At 42.6% G+C, this 14,820-nt stretch overlaps 1 protein-coding gene across 4 annotated transcripts in view; it reads left to right on the top strand.

Moving 5' to 3' along the window:
• Window positions 1–2,989: 2,989 nt before the first annotated feature.
• Window positions 2,990–14,820, top strand: part of LOC120046518 (cullin-9-like) — a 31,485-nt gene continuing 19,654 nt past the window's right edge. For all 4 annotated transcript variants that reach the window (XM_038991822.1, XM_038991821.1, XM_038991820.1 and 1 more), the window contains exons 1-6: window positions 2,990–3,116; window positions 4,062–4,724; window positions 12,277–12,431; window positions 12,565–13,158; window positions 13,328–13,469; window positions 13,661–13,851. In XM_038991822.1, coding sequence (XP_038847750.1) covers window positions 4,067–4,724; window positions 12,277–12,431; window positions 12,565–13,158; window positions 13,328–13,469; window positions 13,661–13,851 — 1,740 coding nt within the window. In that variant the 5' untranslated portion in view covers window positions 2,990–3,116; window positions 4,062–4,066. The remainder of the gene's footprint in view (window positions 3,117–4,061; window positions 4,725–12,276; window positions 12,432–12,564; window positions 13,159–13,327; window positions 13,470–13,660; window positions 13,852–14,820) is intronic.

The following is a 14,820-nucleotide window of genomic DNA, read 5'->3' as shown; positions in this document are numbered from 1 at the left end:
GACGATGTTGGTCCATGCTAAAGCGATGGCATTAGCAGTTGCTGCAGATTGGATGGCGGTACGTTCATGTTGCAAACAGCCAAATCCATCTCATCCCAAAGATGCTCTATTGGGTTTGGTCAGCAACAATGTTCAGATAAGCTGTGGTGTTCAATTGTTGCTCAGTTGGTATCAAGTGACCTAACGTGTGCCAGGAAAACATTCCCCACACCAGTACACCACCACCACCAGCCTGTACCTTTGACACCAGGCAGGATGGGTCCATGGACTCATGCTGCTAACACCAAATCCTGATTCTGCCATCAAGTCAAATACAACAAGTGTAGACTTTACCGTGAAATGCTTACTTACAAGCCCTTAACCAACAGTGCAGTTCAAGAAGAGTTAAGAAAATATTTACGAAGTAAAATAAAAAGTAATAAAAAAAAGTTACACAATAAGAATAACGAGGCTATACACAGGGGGCACCGGTACGAGTCAGTGTGCGGGGGTACAGGCTAGTTGAGGTAATCTGTACATGTAGGTTGGGGCGAAGTGAAGATGCATAGATAACAAACGAACAGAGAGTAGCAGCAGTGTACAAAAGGGAGGGGGGGTCAAAGTAAATTGTCTGGTGGTAATTTTATTAATTGTTCAGCAGTCTTATGGCTTGGGGGTAGAAGCTGTTGAGGAGCCTTTTGGTCTTAGACTTGGTGCTCCGGTACCGCTTGCAGTGCGGTAGCAGAGAAAACAGTCTATGTCTTGGGTGTCTGGAGTCTCTGACAATTTTATGGGCTATATACACTGCTCAAAAAATAAAGGGAACACTTAAACAACACAATGTAACTCCAAGTCAATCACACTTCTGTGAAATCAAACTGTCCACTTAGGAAGCAACACTGATTGACAATACATTTCACATGCTGTTGTGCAAATGGAATAGACAAAAGGTGGAAATTATAGGCAATTAGCAAGACACCCCCAATAAAGGAGTGGTTCTGCAGGTGGTGACCACAGACCACTTCTCAGTTCCTATGCTTCCTGGCTGATGTTTTGGTCACTTTTGAATGCTGGCGGTGCTTTCACTCTAGTGGTAGCATGAGACGGAGTCTACAACCCACACAAGTGGCTCAGGTAGTGCAGCTCATCCAGGATGGCACAGCAATGCGAGCTGTGGCAAGAAGGTTTGCTGTGTCTGTCAGCGTAGTGTCCAGAGCATGGAGGCGCTACCAGGAGACAGGCCAGTACATCAGGAGACGTGGAGGAGGCCGTAGGAGGGCAACAACCCAGCAGCAGGACCGCTACCTCTGCCTTTGTGCAAGGAGGATTAGGAGGAGCACTGCCAGAGCCCTGCAAAATGACCTCCAGCAGGCCACAAATGTGCATGTGTCTGCTCAAACGGTCAGAAACAGACTCCATGAGGGTGGTATGAGGGCCCGACGTCCACTAGAGTGAAAGCACCGCCAGCATTCAAAAGTGACCAAAACATCAGCCAGGAAGCATAGGAACTGAGAAGTGGTCTGTGGTCACCACCTGCAGAACCACTCCTTTATTGGGGGTGTCTTGCTAATTGCCTATAATTTCCACCTTTTGTCTATTCCATTTGCACAACAGCATGTGAAATTTATTGTCAATCAGTGTTGCTTCCTAAGTGGACAGTTTGATTTCACAGAAGTGTGATTGACTTGGAGTTACATTGTGTTGTTTAAGTGTTCCCTTTATTTTTTTGAGCAGTGTATATAGACAGTCCATGAATCGGAGTATGCGAATCTGAATAGATTACGATGAAAACAACGGTCAGACATTTTGGACGCAGTCTCAAGTTCTTTGTTAGCAAGTTGGAAATTGCCGTTTCCTACATGACGTGAACAATGTAATATTCTATGAGAGAAACTGTTCCGCTTTACTTCCGTAGCATTCCACCTAATGTGGGGGAGGCTATACGGACACGCCTCGTGCCGAAATTCGCAGCTGAAAGTTGATTTGAGACAAATGGATTTGGTTTAGTTGGTTCAGTCAGTTGTTCTGACAAGCACTTCCCAGCTCGCTATTTATGCTGGCTAGCTGACAACAACAGCAGCATTGCGCTAGTTAAAAAAGAGAAAGTGATGTTTATTTCAATTGTAATTATATTTACAGTAGGATAACAGCCTACTTCATATAGCATGAACAGCGATTAATTCATCATGTAAACCTAAAACATGACAGACATTGGATGAAAATAAAAATGTTTTTCGGTTGCAGTGACTTAGACCGCTGCGCAACTCGGGAGGCTGGCTATATCAATATTTGCGCATAAATTCGTTTCCTCCACCAGTTCTTGCATAATTAATTTTACTGACACAAAAAGATCCCCCCATGTTGAATGAATGATCTGTTGGAACGTATACAATTGTACCAAAAATAGGCTACATGTCATGATTAAAAAAATAAAATAAGGTATGACTTTACTAGCATAAAAACTGTAGATGGAATGGAAACGCGATTAGTGACTAAAAAGAACCGCAGAAGAGTTTGAAATCTTCCACACCCCATTTGAATCAGCTTTTGTTTTGTTAGAGAAAAACATGCTACTTATTGTTTTCTATAAAATGTTTTGCACAATTAATTTACTTAGTTTTGATCACTTTACACTTATTTAGCGATAGACCCATGTAAATATAATTTACCGAATGAAGCGCGAGTGATGGAGAAGGACCATATCGTTTCAAGCAAGTGCATTTCCAACCACGTTCGCTCTCCTCGATTAACTTCGACCTTTTTTCAAAAGAGTCGAGAGATGACGCAGGAGGTTAGCAAATCGAATTGATAAAAGGCCGGTGACCGGAAACCTGCTCCCTTGTTTGCTAAGCGAAAGACTTAGATTCCGAGTTTCCCCACTTGGGAGGTATCAGAATCAACCAATAGCTAGTTATACGGCCTATACAAAGAACTTACGTTCATTTGACTCGTAGTTACCGAGTTTTCGACATGACGTGAACGTGGGGAAATTCCTACCTGTCACGTGCGCACCCCGTATCAAACGCTGGCTAAAAACTAGTTCCAGGCTGGGAAACGACATATTACAACGGAGAAGAACATTCCATCGACAGAGGAGCGGGAAAACAGTGAAAAGGGGAAACCCTGTAACACTGGAGGTAAGAGGTATCCCCTGTTATTATAGTGTTATTAGGCCGCACTATTCCAGCTTTCCGTAGCCCGCTAGCTAGCTACTGAGCGATGCTGGCAAGCTAGCTAGTTGAGGCAGGCTTGCCTTGTCAAAACGGGCCCCTGCTGATAATGAGGCAGTCTGTAGGTAAACTGGTGTGTTGGAGTTAATCAGCGACATTGGCAGCCACACCTGTTCACCGTAAATATGAGGATAACGTTAGTGTTTAAAAAGTAGAGTTGACTTACCTCCCAGCTGATGCAATCAGATGTTTCAAGTTCAAAGTTAGCTAACGTTACCAAGCTAATGTTAGTTAGCGTTTTCTAGCTAACTGCAGCAGCCAGCGTTTACCATGTATGCAATGCGCTAACGACTGTCGTTAGCATTTGCAACTGCTAACGAACTAGCTAGCTAACTGTTACTCAATCTCTTATGCAAATGATTCAAACGATGTTCGTAACTAACTAACGTTATTTAGGTAATTTAGTTGGTTTAACTAACAAAATACTTTACTGTCTACATGTTAGTCGATATTATTGTTCAACACGACTAGCTGAGCTGGCTAGTATAACCTGTTAGCTGGCTTTTTAGTGTGGCGTCATTTCGCTAATTATCTTTGCCTTGAAGGGATGTTCAAATAACTCATAGTGAAAAGGAAAGTTCAGAAATGTATAGTTGTCCTTTAACCAATGGCTTTAACATGTCTATCCTTCCCAAGAAGGGTAAATCTTAAATGCAACTAAGCTTTCAACAACTATAACATCATTGTCTGAGTACAGTATTTGCCCATCCAGTATCTCACTCTGATTTGCATAGTCTTAATTGCTGATTCAAAATTACTTTTCAGGTGCAAAACTAATGTACAGCTCTTTGTTTATATATGCAGATATCAAAGTATATTGATATTAAGCATTCCTTTATATTTTCCTTACAGCAATCATGGTAGGCGAACGCCGCAATGGGAACCTACTTGTCCAGCTGGGCACGAAGCTGCAGGCCTATCCAGAGGAGTTGATCCGGCAGCGGCGGACTCACGATGGCCAGACAGAGTACTTGATCCGCTGGTGCCTGCTGGCCATAGACGACGGTAGTGGCTCAGGTGGAGGGAGCAATGAGGCAGGAGGAGGTGGGGGAAGCAGTTCAGGGGTGGGTGGCTCCAGCGGCTCAACCTCAGGCGAGAGCAAGACGGAGAACATACTGATGTGGATGTCAACGGAGGATGTCTACGCCAACTGCCCCACGCTACTGGGCAAGCGCAAGGCAGACACCCAGCGGCCCCTCCAGGAGGAGGAGAGGCCCAGTGGAGAGTTCCCTGCTGATGTCACCTTTGACGAGGTGGAGCTCTCAGACATGAAGGACGATGTCAAGAACTTGGTCACGAGGGCCCGCAAGCAGATGGCCAAGAAGAGCGACTTTGCCATCAGCATCACACACACCATCCACGTGCTTAGTGCCTACGCCAGCATCGGCTCACTGGTGGGCGTCTTCAAGGAGACGGGTGCCCTGGACCTGCTCATGGAGCTGCTCTGCAACAAAGAGCGACAAACCCGCCGAAGTGCTGGGAAGATGCTCCGGGCTCTGGCCTCTCATGACGCAGGTATGGGGTTTTGGTAGTTTCATTCTCAGACTGTCCCAGTGTCAGCCATGTAGGAAATGAGAGTAGAGAGACTGAGGCTGTGGAAGGTGATTTAACACATTTCCAACCTATCACCTTTTTCAAGATCACTGACTGGACAGAAAAATCAGGCTTACTGGTAGGCTAGGGAGGGTTTCTGCCCTGTTGTTTTAAGCTAGACTATCCTATACTAGGGCTCTATAAAATCTGTAATTCAACCAATATTAAAACACTTATTGAACTTAGTAGGAAATCAACTAAATATATGTAACTTATTAGATCATTCATTAATTTGCCCAAGTTAATCATAAGACATGAACAAAATGCAACAGTGATTTGTATTTTCCTGCAACTTTCTGAAACGGCACAGGAATGTGTGTTGTGCGCGTATGTCTACACTATGTAGCCGTTACCGATGTTGCTAATGAGCACCTTCTGGTAAAGAGGTTTGCTAATGGCAATGTTGTGAACAGTGCCCCATGCTGGGGGTATGGGCATGCATAAGCTATGGACAAAAAACTATTGCATTTTATTGGTAGCAATTCGAATGCACAGAGATACTGTGACGAGATCCTGAGGCCCATTGTCATCCCATTCATCTGCCACGATCACCTCATGTTTCAGCATGATAATGCACAGCCCCTTGTTGCAAGGATCTGTACACAATTCCTGGAAGCTGAAAATGTCCCAGTTCTTCCATGGCCTGCATACTCACCAGACATGTCACCCATTGAGCATGTTTGGGATGCTCTAGATCGACATGTACGGCCGCATTGTCCAGTTCCTGCCAATATCCAGCAACTTTGCACTGCCATTAACGAGTGGGCACTCTCCTAAAAAATAACTTTTAAAGTTAGTTAAATACTGTGACTTAAATATATTTAGTTGAAAACAACCCACGTCTTCTGCTACTATTCGACAACTCGGATTCAATATTCAGGCGTCAAGTTAATGCAGGACTGCCTTCACGCAGAAAAGGAAAGATAAAACACAAACGATCTTGCTGCATTTTTGTAAATGCAAATCTAAAAGTCTGCTTATTGTAAATTCTGCTCGGCTTCAGTCAGGGTTCGCTCCAAATCATGAAAGTACGAATAATTTTGTTCTTCAGTTGCAGTTCTCCACTTGGATCAAATATATTTGTGCTCTTTATTGGATCTCCATACAGCACTCTTGACTGTGTAGGCTATTTTTCTACAGTACTTTCCTCCTGTGTAGTTTTTCTCTGGTAGCAAGTTAAAATTAAATTCAAACTAAATATTAGGAAATTTAGCTGGTGAAATTCTTTCTAATGATAACCATTAGATATATGATGGCCAAGCATTGTTTTACCAAAAAATACCTTGCTTTTTCATTGTAAGCTAATTTACATGTGTGGCTGCTAGCCAAACAGCGTTTCACTTCTGCTGTCATCTGATGAAAACAATTTTCTACTGAATGTGTTACACTAGAGTTTTATGCCCCATATTACTCTATTGAAGCCAAAAAACACTGTCATTCAATATGAAATGCCGGTGAAATGGTTTAGAACAGATTTTGGTGGTCTGCTTTTTGAAAAGCCCTCCATATATTAGACACCTTATGTTTTAATAAAATCAACTATATGTAGGCTACTGAGCTTGTCTGATGCGTTTAAGCACTATGATTTAAAAATGAAGACACACAAATTACTTGAGGGAACCTGAGATCAATATAGCCTAACCAGAAGAAAAAACCTGTTCCTGACACCCCCCCCCCCAGCCTGCTGCTGCTGGTCTTCTGCCATTTAGTGAAGTTGCCGGTAATAGGCTACACCAGCGGTCAACAACCTTTTCCATTTGGAGTGCCAATTTATTTGACCATTTCTATTGATATGATTATGATTTTCATATGCACAATTTTATGGAACAGTTTAATTTGTAATCGTCTTCATATCTCAATCAATGTCATGTGGTCAATCAAAATGTTACAATTCGAAAAGTAAATATTGCTAATATGTAAGAATAGCATACATACAGCCAACAAATAAAAACATTGCATTCGGTAGGTAGAAAATATCCTGGTTTTAAAAATAAATATCCTAGAAATCACATTGGATATGCATGGCCTGTCTGCAAGGAACTTAACATTGTATAAACTTGGTCCAGCCCAAAGCATGTGCTTGCAACATTGTATAAAATATTTTGGCCCCTCAGTTTCCCACAGCTGTAGGCTACTTGCGCAAGGGATAATAAGTAATCGGGTAGGTCTATTTTATGCCATTTCCACCAGATCAGAGCATTAATTTTTTCCCCCCTTTCATGCTGAGTGGTTGTTGAAAGAGGAGAGGGCTGGAAAGATGTTTTTGAAATAGGCTACGTTGAGGAATTATTGTCGTTATCAATGAATGTAAAAATACTTTGCTGTTTGAGGCCAAGACAAATTTACTTTAAGCTTCTCAGTGGCGGTGAGTTAAGACAATCCTAAATAGTATCAGATCCCCAAATGGGCACATTTTTATGGGCCTACATTTGTGGGCAGTCCAGGTAACCTAGGCCTACTTCTATGCTTAATCAAGTGCGTGTCCTTACTCAAGATTGACAGGAGCGCCCCAAACAGAAGACAATTAATAAATTGACTACTCGTGTAGTGTATTTGTTACTTTACAGCCTTATTCTAAAATGAATTAAAATCAAATAAAAATCCTCAATCTATACACAATACCCCATAATGACAAAGTGAAAACAGGTTTTTAGAAATTTGCAAGTTTATTACAAATAACAGCTGACTGATGCACATATGTGTGGCACCTTTTTATAATTCAAATACTAAAATGGTTTGTGTGATATTAGACTTTATTAGTTGAGTGACCACCTATGTAATTTGTTAGGTTATCCAGGGATTTTTCTGCCATTGAAATCCTTAGCCTCTTAGGTGGCCCAAAAACGCTTGTCTAAACGGTGTTAGTCTTTAATTACACTGGTACACTTTAGGAATGGAAAAATGCTTTCAGTTTAACTTTATATAGAAAAGAAAATGGATGCCCTTCATGACATGAATACTCTGTAACTTTCATGATTTTCAGTGGACATTCAGTGGATGATAAATAACCTAGCAGCTAGAAGTTAGTAACTAGTACAAGTGGGCTTCTTTGCTTCCCTCTCTTCCTCCTTGTGCTACTCAGCCACAGTCACAAACACAGCACGGCTCCTCTCCCACCTGCTGCCAGCTCAGTTTTCCTCTCCTTTAGTTTGTGCATTTAAAAGCTTCAGTTAATAACATAGCAAAAACAATGTATTTTCTGCTGCTTCCCTCATTCGATTCAGATCAGCCGGGTCTGAATTTGACAGGGTCTATACAGGGCTGGGTCTGGTTGTCCGTTTGGACCGGGTCTCCAGATTTAAAACGTACATTTATTCAGGTAGGATCCAGGGAGGAAAGCTTGTTGGACCTGAGAAGACATCTAATCTTAGAAATGTGTTGGATTGTCTTGAACGGGAAAGATTCATATCTCAAATAATAGGTCATTAGGTCTGTGTGATATTAATAAAGGTTCAAAGATATTCTTCTGTAAACATCATTGACCTACGTAATGGTATTTCTGAACTACTCATAGCTTTATTTTCTGAAGAGGGGCTTGAATTCTGGGTTTAGCAATGCAGTTTTTCCACTGGTTAATCTTACCTTTGGCTGATGGCCTTAGTTTGCGTAGCATTTTCTATTTGACCAACAATGCTTCCGGTTTGATTTTAAAGGTGTGAGTCTTTGGGTAATGGTTAGACTGTGGGCAATGGTTAGCCTAACTATGGGCTCTTGTACTTGCCCTTTAGTCATGACATGAATACTCTGTAACTGTAACTTGGATTTCTGTGCAACTAGTCCGGATGTGAACCCGGATCAGTTACAGCTGTTTGTTATTCATTTGAATATACTCTGAATTGTTGACATTGGCTAAGTCTGTAGCAGTTGACAGCCATGAAACTTGGTCAGTGACAATTCACTGATGCAATGACAATCTGTACAATGCAAAACACTGAAAGATTAGTGGTACTGGTAAAGCCTTGTACCAGGTCCCACCAAGCATTTCTTTACCATGTTTTTTTGCGTTCCAACTGACCCTTTTTGGCAATTTGATGTAGCCAGATTACAGAGAATTCCCCAGTTGTAGAGCTGTTGAGGTTTTTCTCATATGCGTCATCAATGAATGGTATAAAAAAAAGAAGGGCCTACTCATCTTCCCTTTATAAAGAGGCCACGTCAGCCACCTTGGCTGATTGGAATGTTTGTTTTAAGGTTTCTTAGCAACTATGTTTGCTGGAGGAAATGGATAACATTTTCATGTTTGATAAGAAATATTTTTTTGAACATGCTTTATGAAAACAGTCAACATTCATTGAATTGGGTTGGGTTGTTGATTTGTCATGGTAGGTTACTTTTTCTCTTATTAAGCCACTCACAATTTTCCTTACAACAAATTTAAAAAAAACTGTCTGCTCTGTCTTGAATGGAATAACACAGTTATAGTGTTGTATTGCGCTTTGGTTTCTGTACTTTTTGAATTCCCACTCCTTGGGCCATGACGGTCCAACCTTGTGGACTCTTAAATGTGACTCCCCTATCAGGATTGGCTGAGACCTTTTGACATGGCGCTAAGTAGAGGTCGACCGATAACATGACAACTTAATCCATTTTAGAATAAGGCTGGCTGTATGTGGAAATAGTCAAGGGGTCTGAGTACTTACTACGAAGGCACTGTATGTATGGGGGACAAAGGAATGGTGTTGTCAAGTTATGTCAACCCCTATTCACACTGAGTCCATTTTAACTTGTGATTTGTTAAGCCAAAATGTACTTCTGAACTAATTTTGTCTTGCCTTAAAAGCCATGAATACTTATTCAGTAAATATTTTAGTTATTGCATTTTTATTCATGTCAATTTGTAGAATTTTCTTTCCATTTTGAAATGGAGTACTGACAATTAAAATTAAATATATTTAAATCTCACGTAACACAACAAAATGTGAATTAGTTTAAGGGGGTGTAGACTTTCTATAGGTACTATATGTACTATGTAGGCACCTGGGCTCAGCCATAAGGGAGAATAGGCATCTACCACCCCATTACCACTATCAGATTACAGGGGGGCAATGTAGTTTATTTTTTAAATATATATATTTTTTGGTCTGCCCTTTTGGTTCGTAAATCAGCATCACCTGCTAATTACCTTGTCATTTTTGCAGATTGTGTGTGCTAGTAATATATCAATATTTATTGTTTACTTGTTAGCTGTGAGGTATATAGCTAAACTTTGAATTTCACCACATCTTAAATTTGAGTGGTTTGGAAGGTTTTACCGAGTGATCTCTCTCTTTTCGGCCATGCAGTGTGCCTCGCAAAAGTGATCGCTGTCCTCCTTATGAAATTATTAACTTCCCCCTGTATATCAAATTACCATATACACTGTTTAAAGCTGAACTACCAAAACTATTGCTGATGGTGAACCTGAACAATTACAATAACATCTATTGTATGCTCCTTTCAGCAGGTATAGCCAGATGAGTCGTCTCGGGTACTTAGTCTTCTTCTTTTTGTCCTGGGTGGGACATAAGGCTGCAACAATCTTCTGCCACTGGAATTTGTCTTTGGCTACAGTTTGCACCCTGTCCCCTGAAAGACCCATCTCTTCCAGCTCAGCCACCACTGTCTGTCGCCATGTTTTCTTTCCAGTTATCCATCTGCGGGCAACTTTGGGCAACCCCTCTGTCATTGTATTTTTATTTCCAGGTTTCTCTTCTAACCCGTCCTCCTATACAGGTTTTTGTTTGGCCTGAAGCTGATGTAGATCTTGCAGCGGCAACCATTGTGTAAGGCATCAACCTTGCTCAACTAAGTCTTGATTACCTGCCAGCACTCAGCAATATAAAATCAGCAACTTCACATTGCTGTTATAGAGCCTGATCTTAGTTTTGAGGCTGTATACTTTTGAGTTCCTTATGGGACGTAGTTGACTGAAAGCTCCTCTGGCTTTGTTTAGTCAGGCCTTGATGTGTGTTTATTTATTTTTAATTTGGGCTCCGTTGTTGGTGCTTATTAGGCTTCCAAGATAGGTAGTTGTCGACATACTCAAGCGTCTCTCCATCGACGGTAATTGGCGGTGTATTAATGTACATGTCTTGGGTCTTCTGTATGTTCATATGGAGACCAGTCTGTTTAGCATACATGCTGAGTCTGACTACTCCTGGAGTTGGATGATCTAGAAGCCAGATCATCAGCAGAGTTGAGGTCTTCTAGATGGAAGAAGAGGGTCCACTGGATTTCTCGGGCATGATCAGATGTTTGACACATTACCCAGTCAACGGTAACAAGAAAGGATGCAGACTTGTCTGACACCAGACTTAAGTTGAAGTGACTCCAGTAAGAGAACTATCAAGGATGATGCAACATTCAAAGTTCAAATGAGGTTGACAATCTTGGGTGGTATTCTGTAGCCTCCAAGGATTCTCCATAACCTCTCATGGTGAACACTATCCATTACCTTCTTGAAATTAAGTTTATCTAGAGGGGTGCATTCCACGTGAGGCACTGCTCGGCGTTGTGCAGGGCAAAGATCTTCCCTTGCGGAACCCTGCATTTTCTTGTCTTAGTTTGTCATCGACAGCAGTGCCAATTCGTTTGAGGATTATCCTGCAGAAGATTTTCCTGGGGATGGAGAGGAGTGTTGTCACATTCGCTGAGGTTTCCTTTCTTTGGCAGTTTGACGATAAGTCCTTATCTCCAGTCTTGTGATATGATATTATGCTCCCAGATCTTGCGAACGAGATCAGTCAGCACCTTGGTAGTGGTGTTGACGACAGCTTTAAGTAGCCGTTGTCTCCGGTAGCTTACTTTTATTACACTATTTTCAACCGCGCGTAGATGAGGATAACCTAGCAAATTACATAAGCTTTATTTGAGTGACAACCTAATATCACTCAAGCCATTTTAGCAGTTGAATGCTGAATGTGCCACACAGGTGTCAGATATCAGGAACAGGCCGCCTACCCAGCATTGCGCTGGGAACATTGCTCAGTTTGACTACGTTACTGATGCTGCCTGGGGGCATGACTAGATTAATGACTGTCAACATTTACATGCAGTTTGACACTGAAGGAGAGGATGCATCAGTTGTCACAAGATGAGCGGTATTTTCGTAAGGTAGAATGTAATATGAGAAACATTTTAGTGAACTGGCAATTCGTAACATATTAATACATTTTCTGACCAATGTATTCTACACTTGGACCGGTTTGGGTCCCGCGGACCGATGCACTTGTATCTTAAACATATTTGTATCTGGGACTGAAGCAGTGAATCATTACCTCACTTTTTTAGAGTATGTCTTGGAGTTCAAATTGAGTGCAACCAAACATGGTTGTTAATCAGGTAGAGGGGTGTGTGCATATGCAACTCTCCTGGGACAGTGGTAACCACCTCATTAGATACTAGGTGTCATGAGACTAACAAGCAGTGACGATTCAGAGGGTAAGCTTAAAATATAGTGTCCACATAAAATAATGGTGCTCCTGTCTTCCCACAGGGAGCCGTGCCTATGTGCTCCTGTCCCTCAGCCAGCAGGACGGTATTGAGCAGCACATGGACTTTGACAATCGCTACACCCTCCTGGAGCTGTTTGCAGAGACCACCTCCTCTGAGGAGCATGGCATCTCTTTTGAGGGGATCCACCTCCCTCAGGTAGCTACCAAATCATATTCCATGTCTCTGTACTGTACTCTTACTTACCGATGGGTTCCTACATGTACCTCTAGATTAAACCAGTGAATTACCGGTCGTTGAGATGTAATGTGACGTTTCCCCTGTGCTCCAGATCCCAGGGAAGCTGCTGTTCTCCCTGGTGAAGCGCTACCTGTGTGTGACGTCCCTGATGGACAAGCTCAACACGGCAGGGGTGGAGTCGAGCTCTGAGCGACAAGACGCAGCAGGCTCCTCAGGGACAGGCCACCAGCCGGAGAACCTGCGTGTCCAACGAGAGTTTGAGTTCACCATGGCCATGGCTAACCTCATCTCTGAGCTGGTGCGCGTCATGGGTTGGGACCGCAACCGGCAGCCGCCACAGTCAGCCGGCCTGGTCCAGGGCAGCGTCTGCGGGGAGGACCAGGAGGACGAGACGCCCCGCCGTGTGGTGCGTTCTATTTTCCAGCCCCGCTTCTCTGCCTCTGCTTCTGCCTCTCCTGCCGCTGCTGCCGCCTCTAACATGGCAGCCGCCACACCACCCAAGAAGAAGACCGGCAACGGCTTCAAGACGCGCACAGACTTCGCAAGCCGCTCGGCTTACGTGGAATATGTGCAGGAAAACCTGAAGAGCGGCATGCTGGTCCGTATGTTGGAAGATTATGAGGAGGTCAGCGCTGGTGATGAGGGGGATTTCCGCTACAGTAATGACGGCTCGCCACCAGTGCAGGTAAAAAATCACACCTTGTATCAGCCTAGACTGTATCACACAGCACAGGCTCCTGCAATTTGAGTTAGGGTTGAGTGAAGACGGATTTGGGAAAAACATTAACGCTGTTAGGTCAGATTTGCTGTAAAGTGATTGACCTATTGCTATCTTCTTGTTTTTCTGTGCACAGGTGTACTGGACCTCCCTGTCTCGAACCTACTGGGTGCACTGGCACATGGTTGAGATCCTGGGCACTGGCACCAGTGGACAGGGTGAGAAAGACGCCCAGGAGAAGGCCTCCACCCTGACTGAGACCATCAAGCTCACGACTGGTAAGAGAATCCCCTGCAACCACAGACTCACTCATGTAAGTGACTTTTAACAGTAACTTGGCTCCGAAGCACCAAAGAACACAAACTTTGAGCCCTAATGCACACACAGGGTATTCTGTAAATTCAACAAATTGCCATAATGTTTTTATTAGAAACTGTTGTCTAATATTGTTGTCTTCCGTTGTATGCAGTGAGTCAGACATTATTCTCCAAGCCTCCTGGTGGGCTGTACTCGTTGCCTTACCTGGCTGAGGGGCTGCAGTCTGACGGCGCCACCCTGAGCAGGGCCGAGTGGTGGGAAGTGCTCTTTTTCATCAAGAAGCTAGAACCAAAGCAACAGCAGGAGATCAACAACATCCTGTGTCAGAGCCTCGATGAACAGGCAAGTGCCCATCACTGGCTGTGGCGGGCATGAAATGTTGTCAGCCGGTTAATGTCATACAAGCCTTTTGGATCATCTACATTTTTAAAATCAGTATAATAAATCAATTGAATATACACTATCACAATAAATGCATTACTTATTTTAGGTCTAAAGAAACATGATGTGAAGAAAATGTATTTCAGAAGAACAGAATATGATTTGCCCTACTGTATGTTATCTGACTATGCACCATGCTGTAGGCTTGTTAATTTACCAGACAAGATGTTCTTAAGTCCCGTGCCATTATTTTATAATAAGAGGAACATATTTGAACTTAGCTGAATAAAATAGAATGGATAGTTTTCCCTTTTCGGAGCGAGAGTGCTCCCATATGAAGTGGCTATGTTGAGCGTAAGTGATCATTTGAAACATGTACAATATGCTAGATTTAGAGTTATTTAGGAACTTTAGTTGTGAGTGATGCAAACCTTAGAATGCCTTAGAAATCACAAAATATGAGCTGCATGATGCGACCTATAGGCTGTTGATGATTTTGAGAAAGTCACACAAAAACGCGTGCACTCTGTTCCTTGTCTCAGGCTGCACACGGTGTTCTCTCAAGTGATCATATTTTCACCCGTCAGAATATTCTCAATTTAATCTGGTCTTTACTTTAATGGCCCATTTATTAAATGGGCAAGACAAAAAAGGTGTGTCATCCGTATGCCTTGGAGTAGCGAATGGGAGCCACTTCCCCGCCGGTATGTTTTACATGTTTTCACAACAAAACATATCTTATTAAACTGACAGTCCCTCTGCGTGCTGGAGAAAGGAATGAAGGAGAGGGGGGGAGGAGATTGAAACTCACGGTGGTGAGATATTCTGTTGCTAAAGGTAATGTCTGGCTATTATGGAAATATAACAATATATTCACTATAAAATACAAATTCACTAAGTGTAGGCTAAATCTGAATTTGTTTAATTTAG

Source organism: Salvelinus namaycush, chromosome 4 (assembly GCF_016432855.1).
Source record: "Salvelinus namaycush isolate Seneca chromosome 4, SaNama_1.0, whole genome shotgun sequence".
Classification (NCBI taxonomy): Eukaryota; Metazoa; Chordata; class Actinopteri; order Salmoniformes; family Salmonidae; genus Salvelinus; species Salvelinus namaycush.
This window is presented reverse-complemented; position numbering and strand designations above follow the sequence as displayed.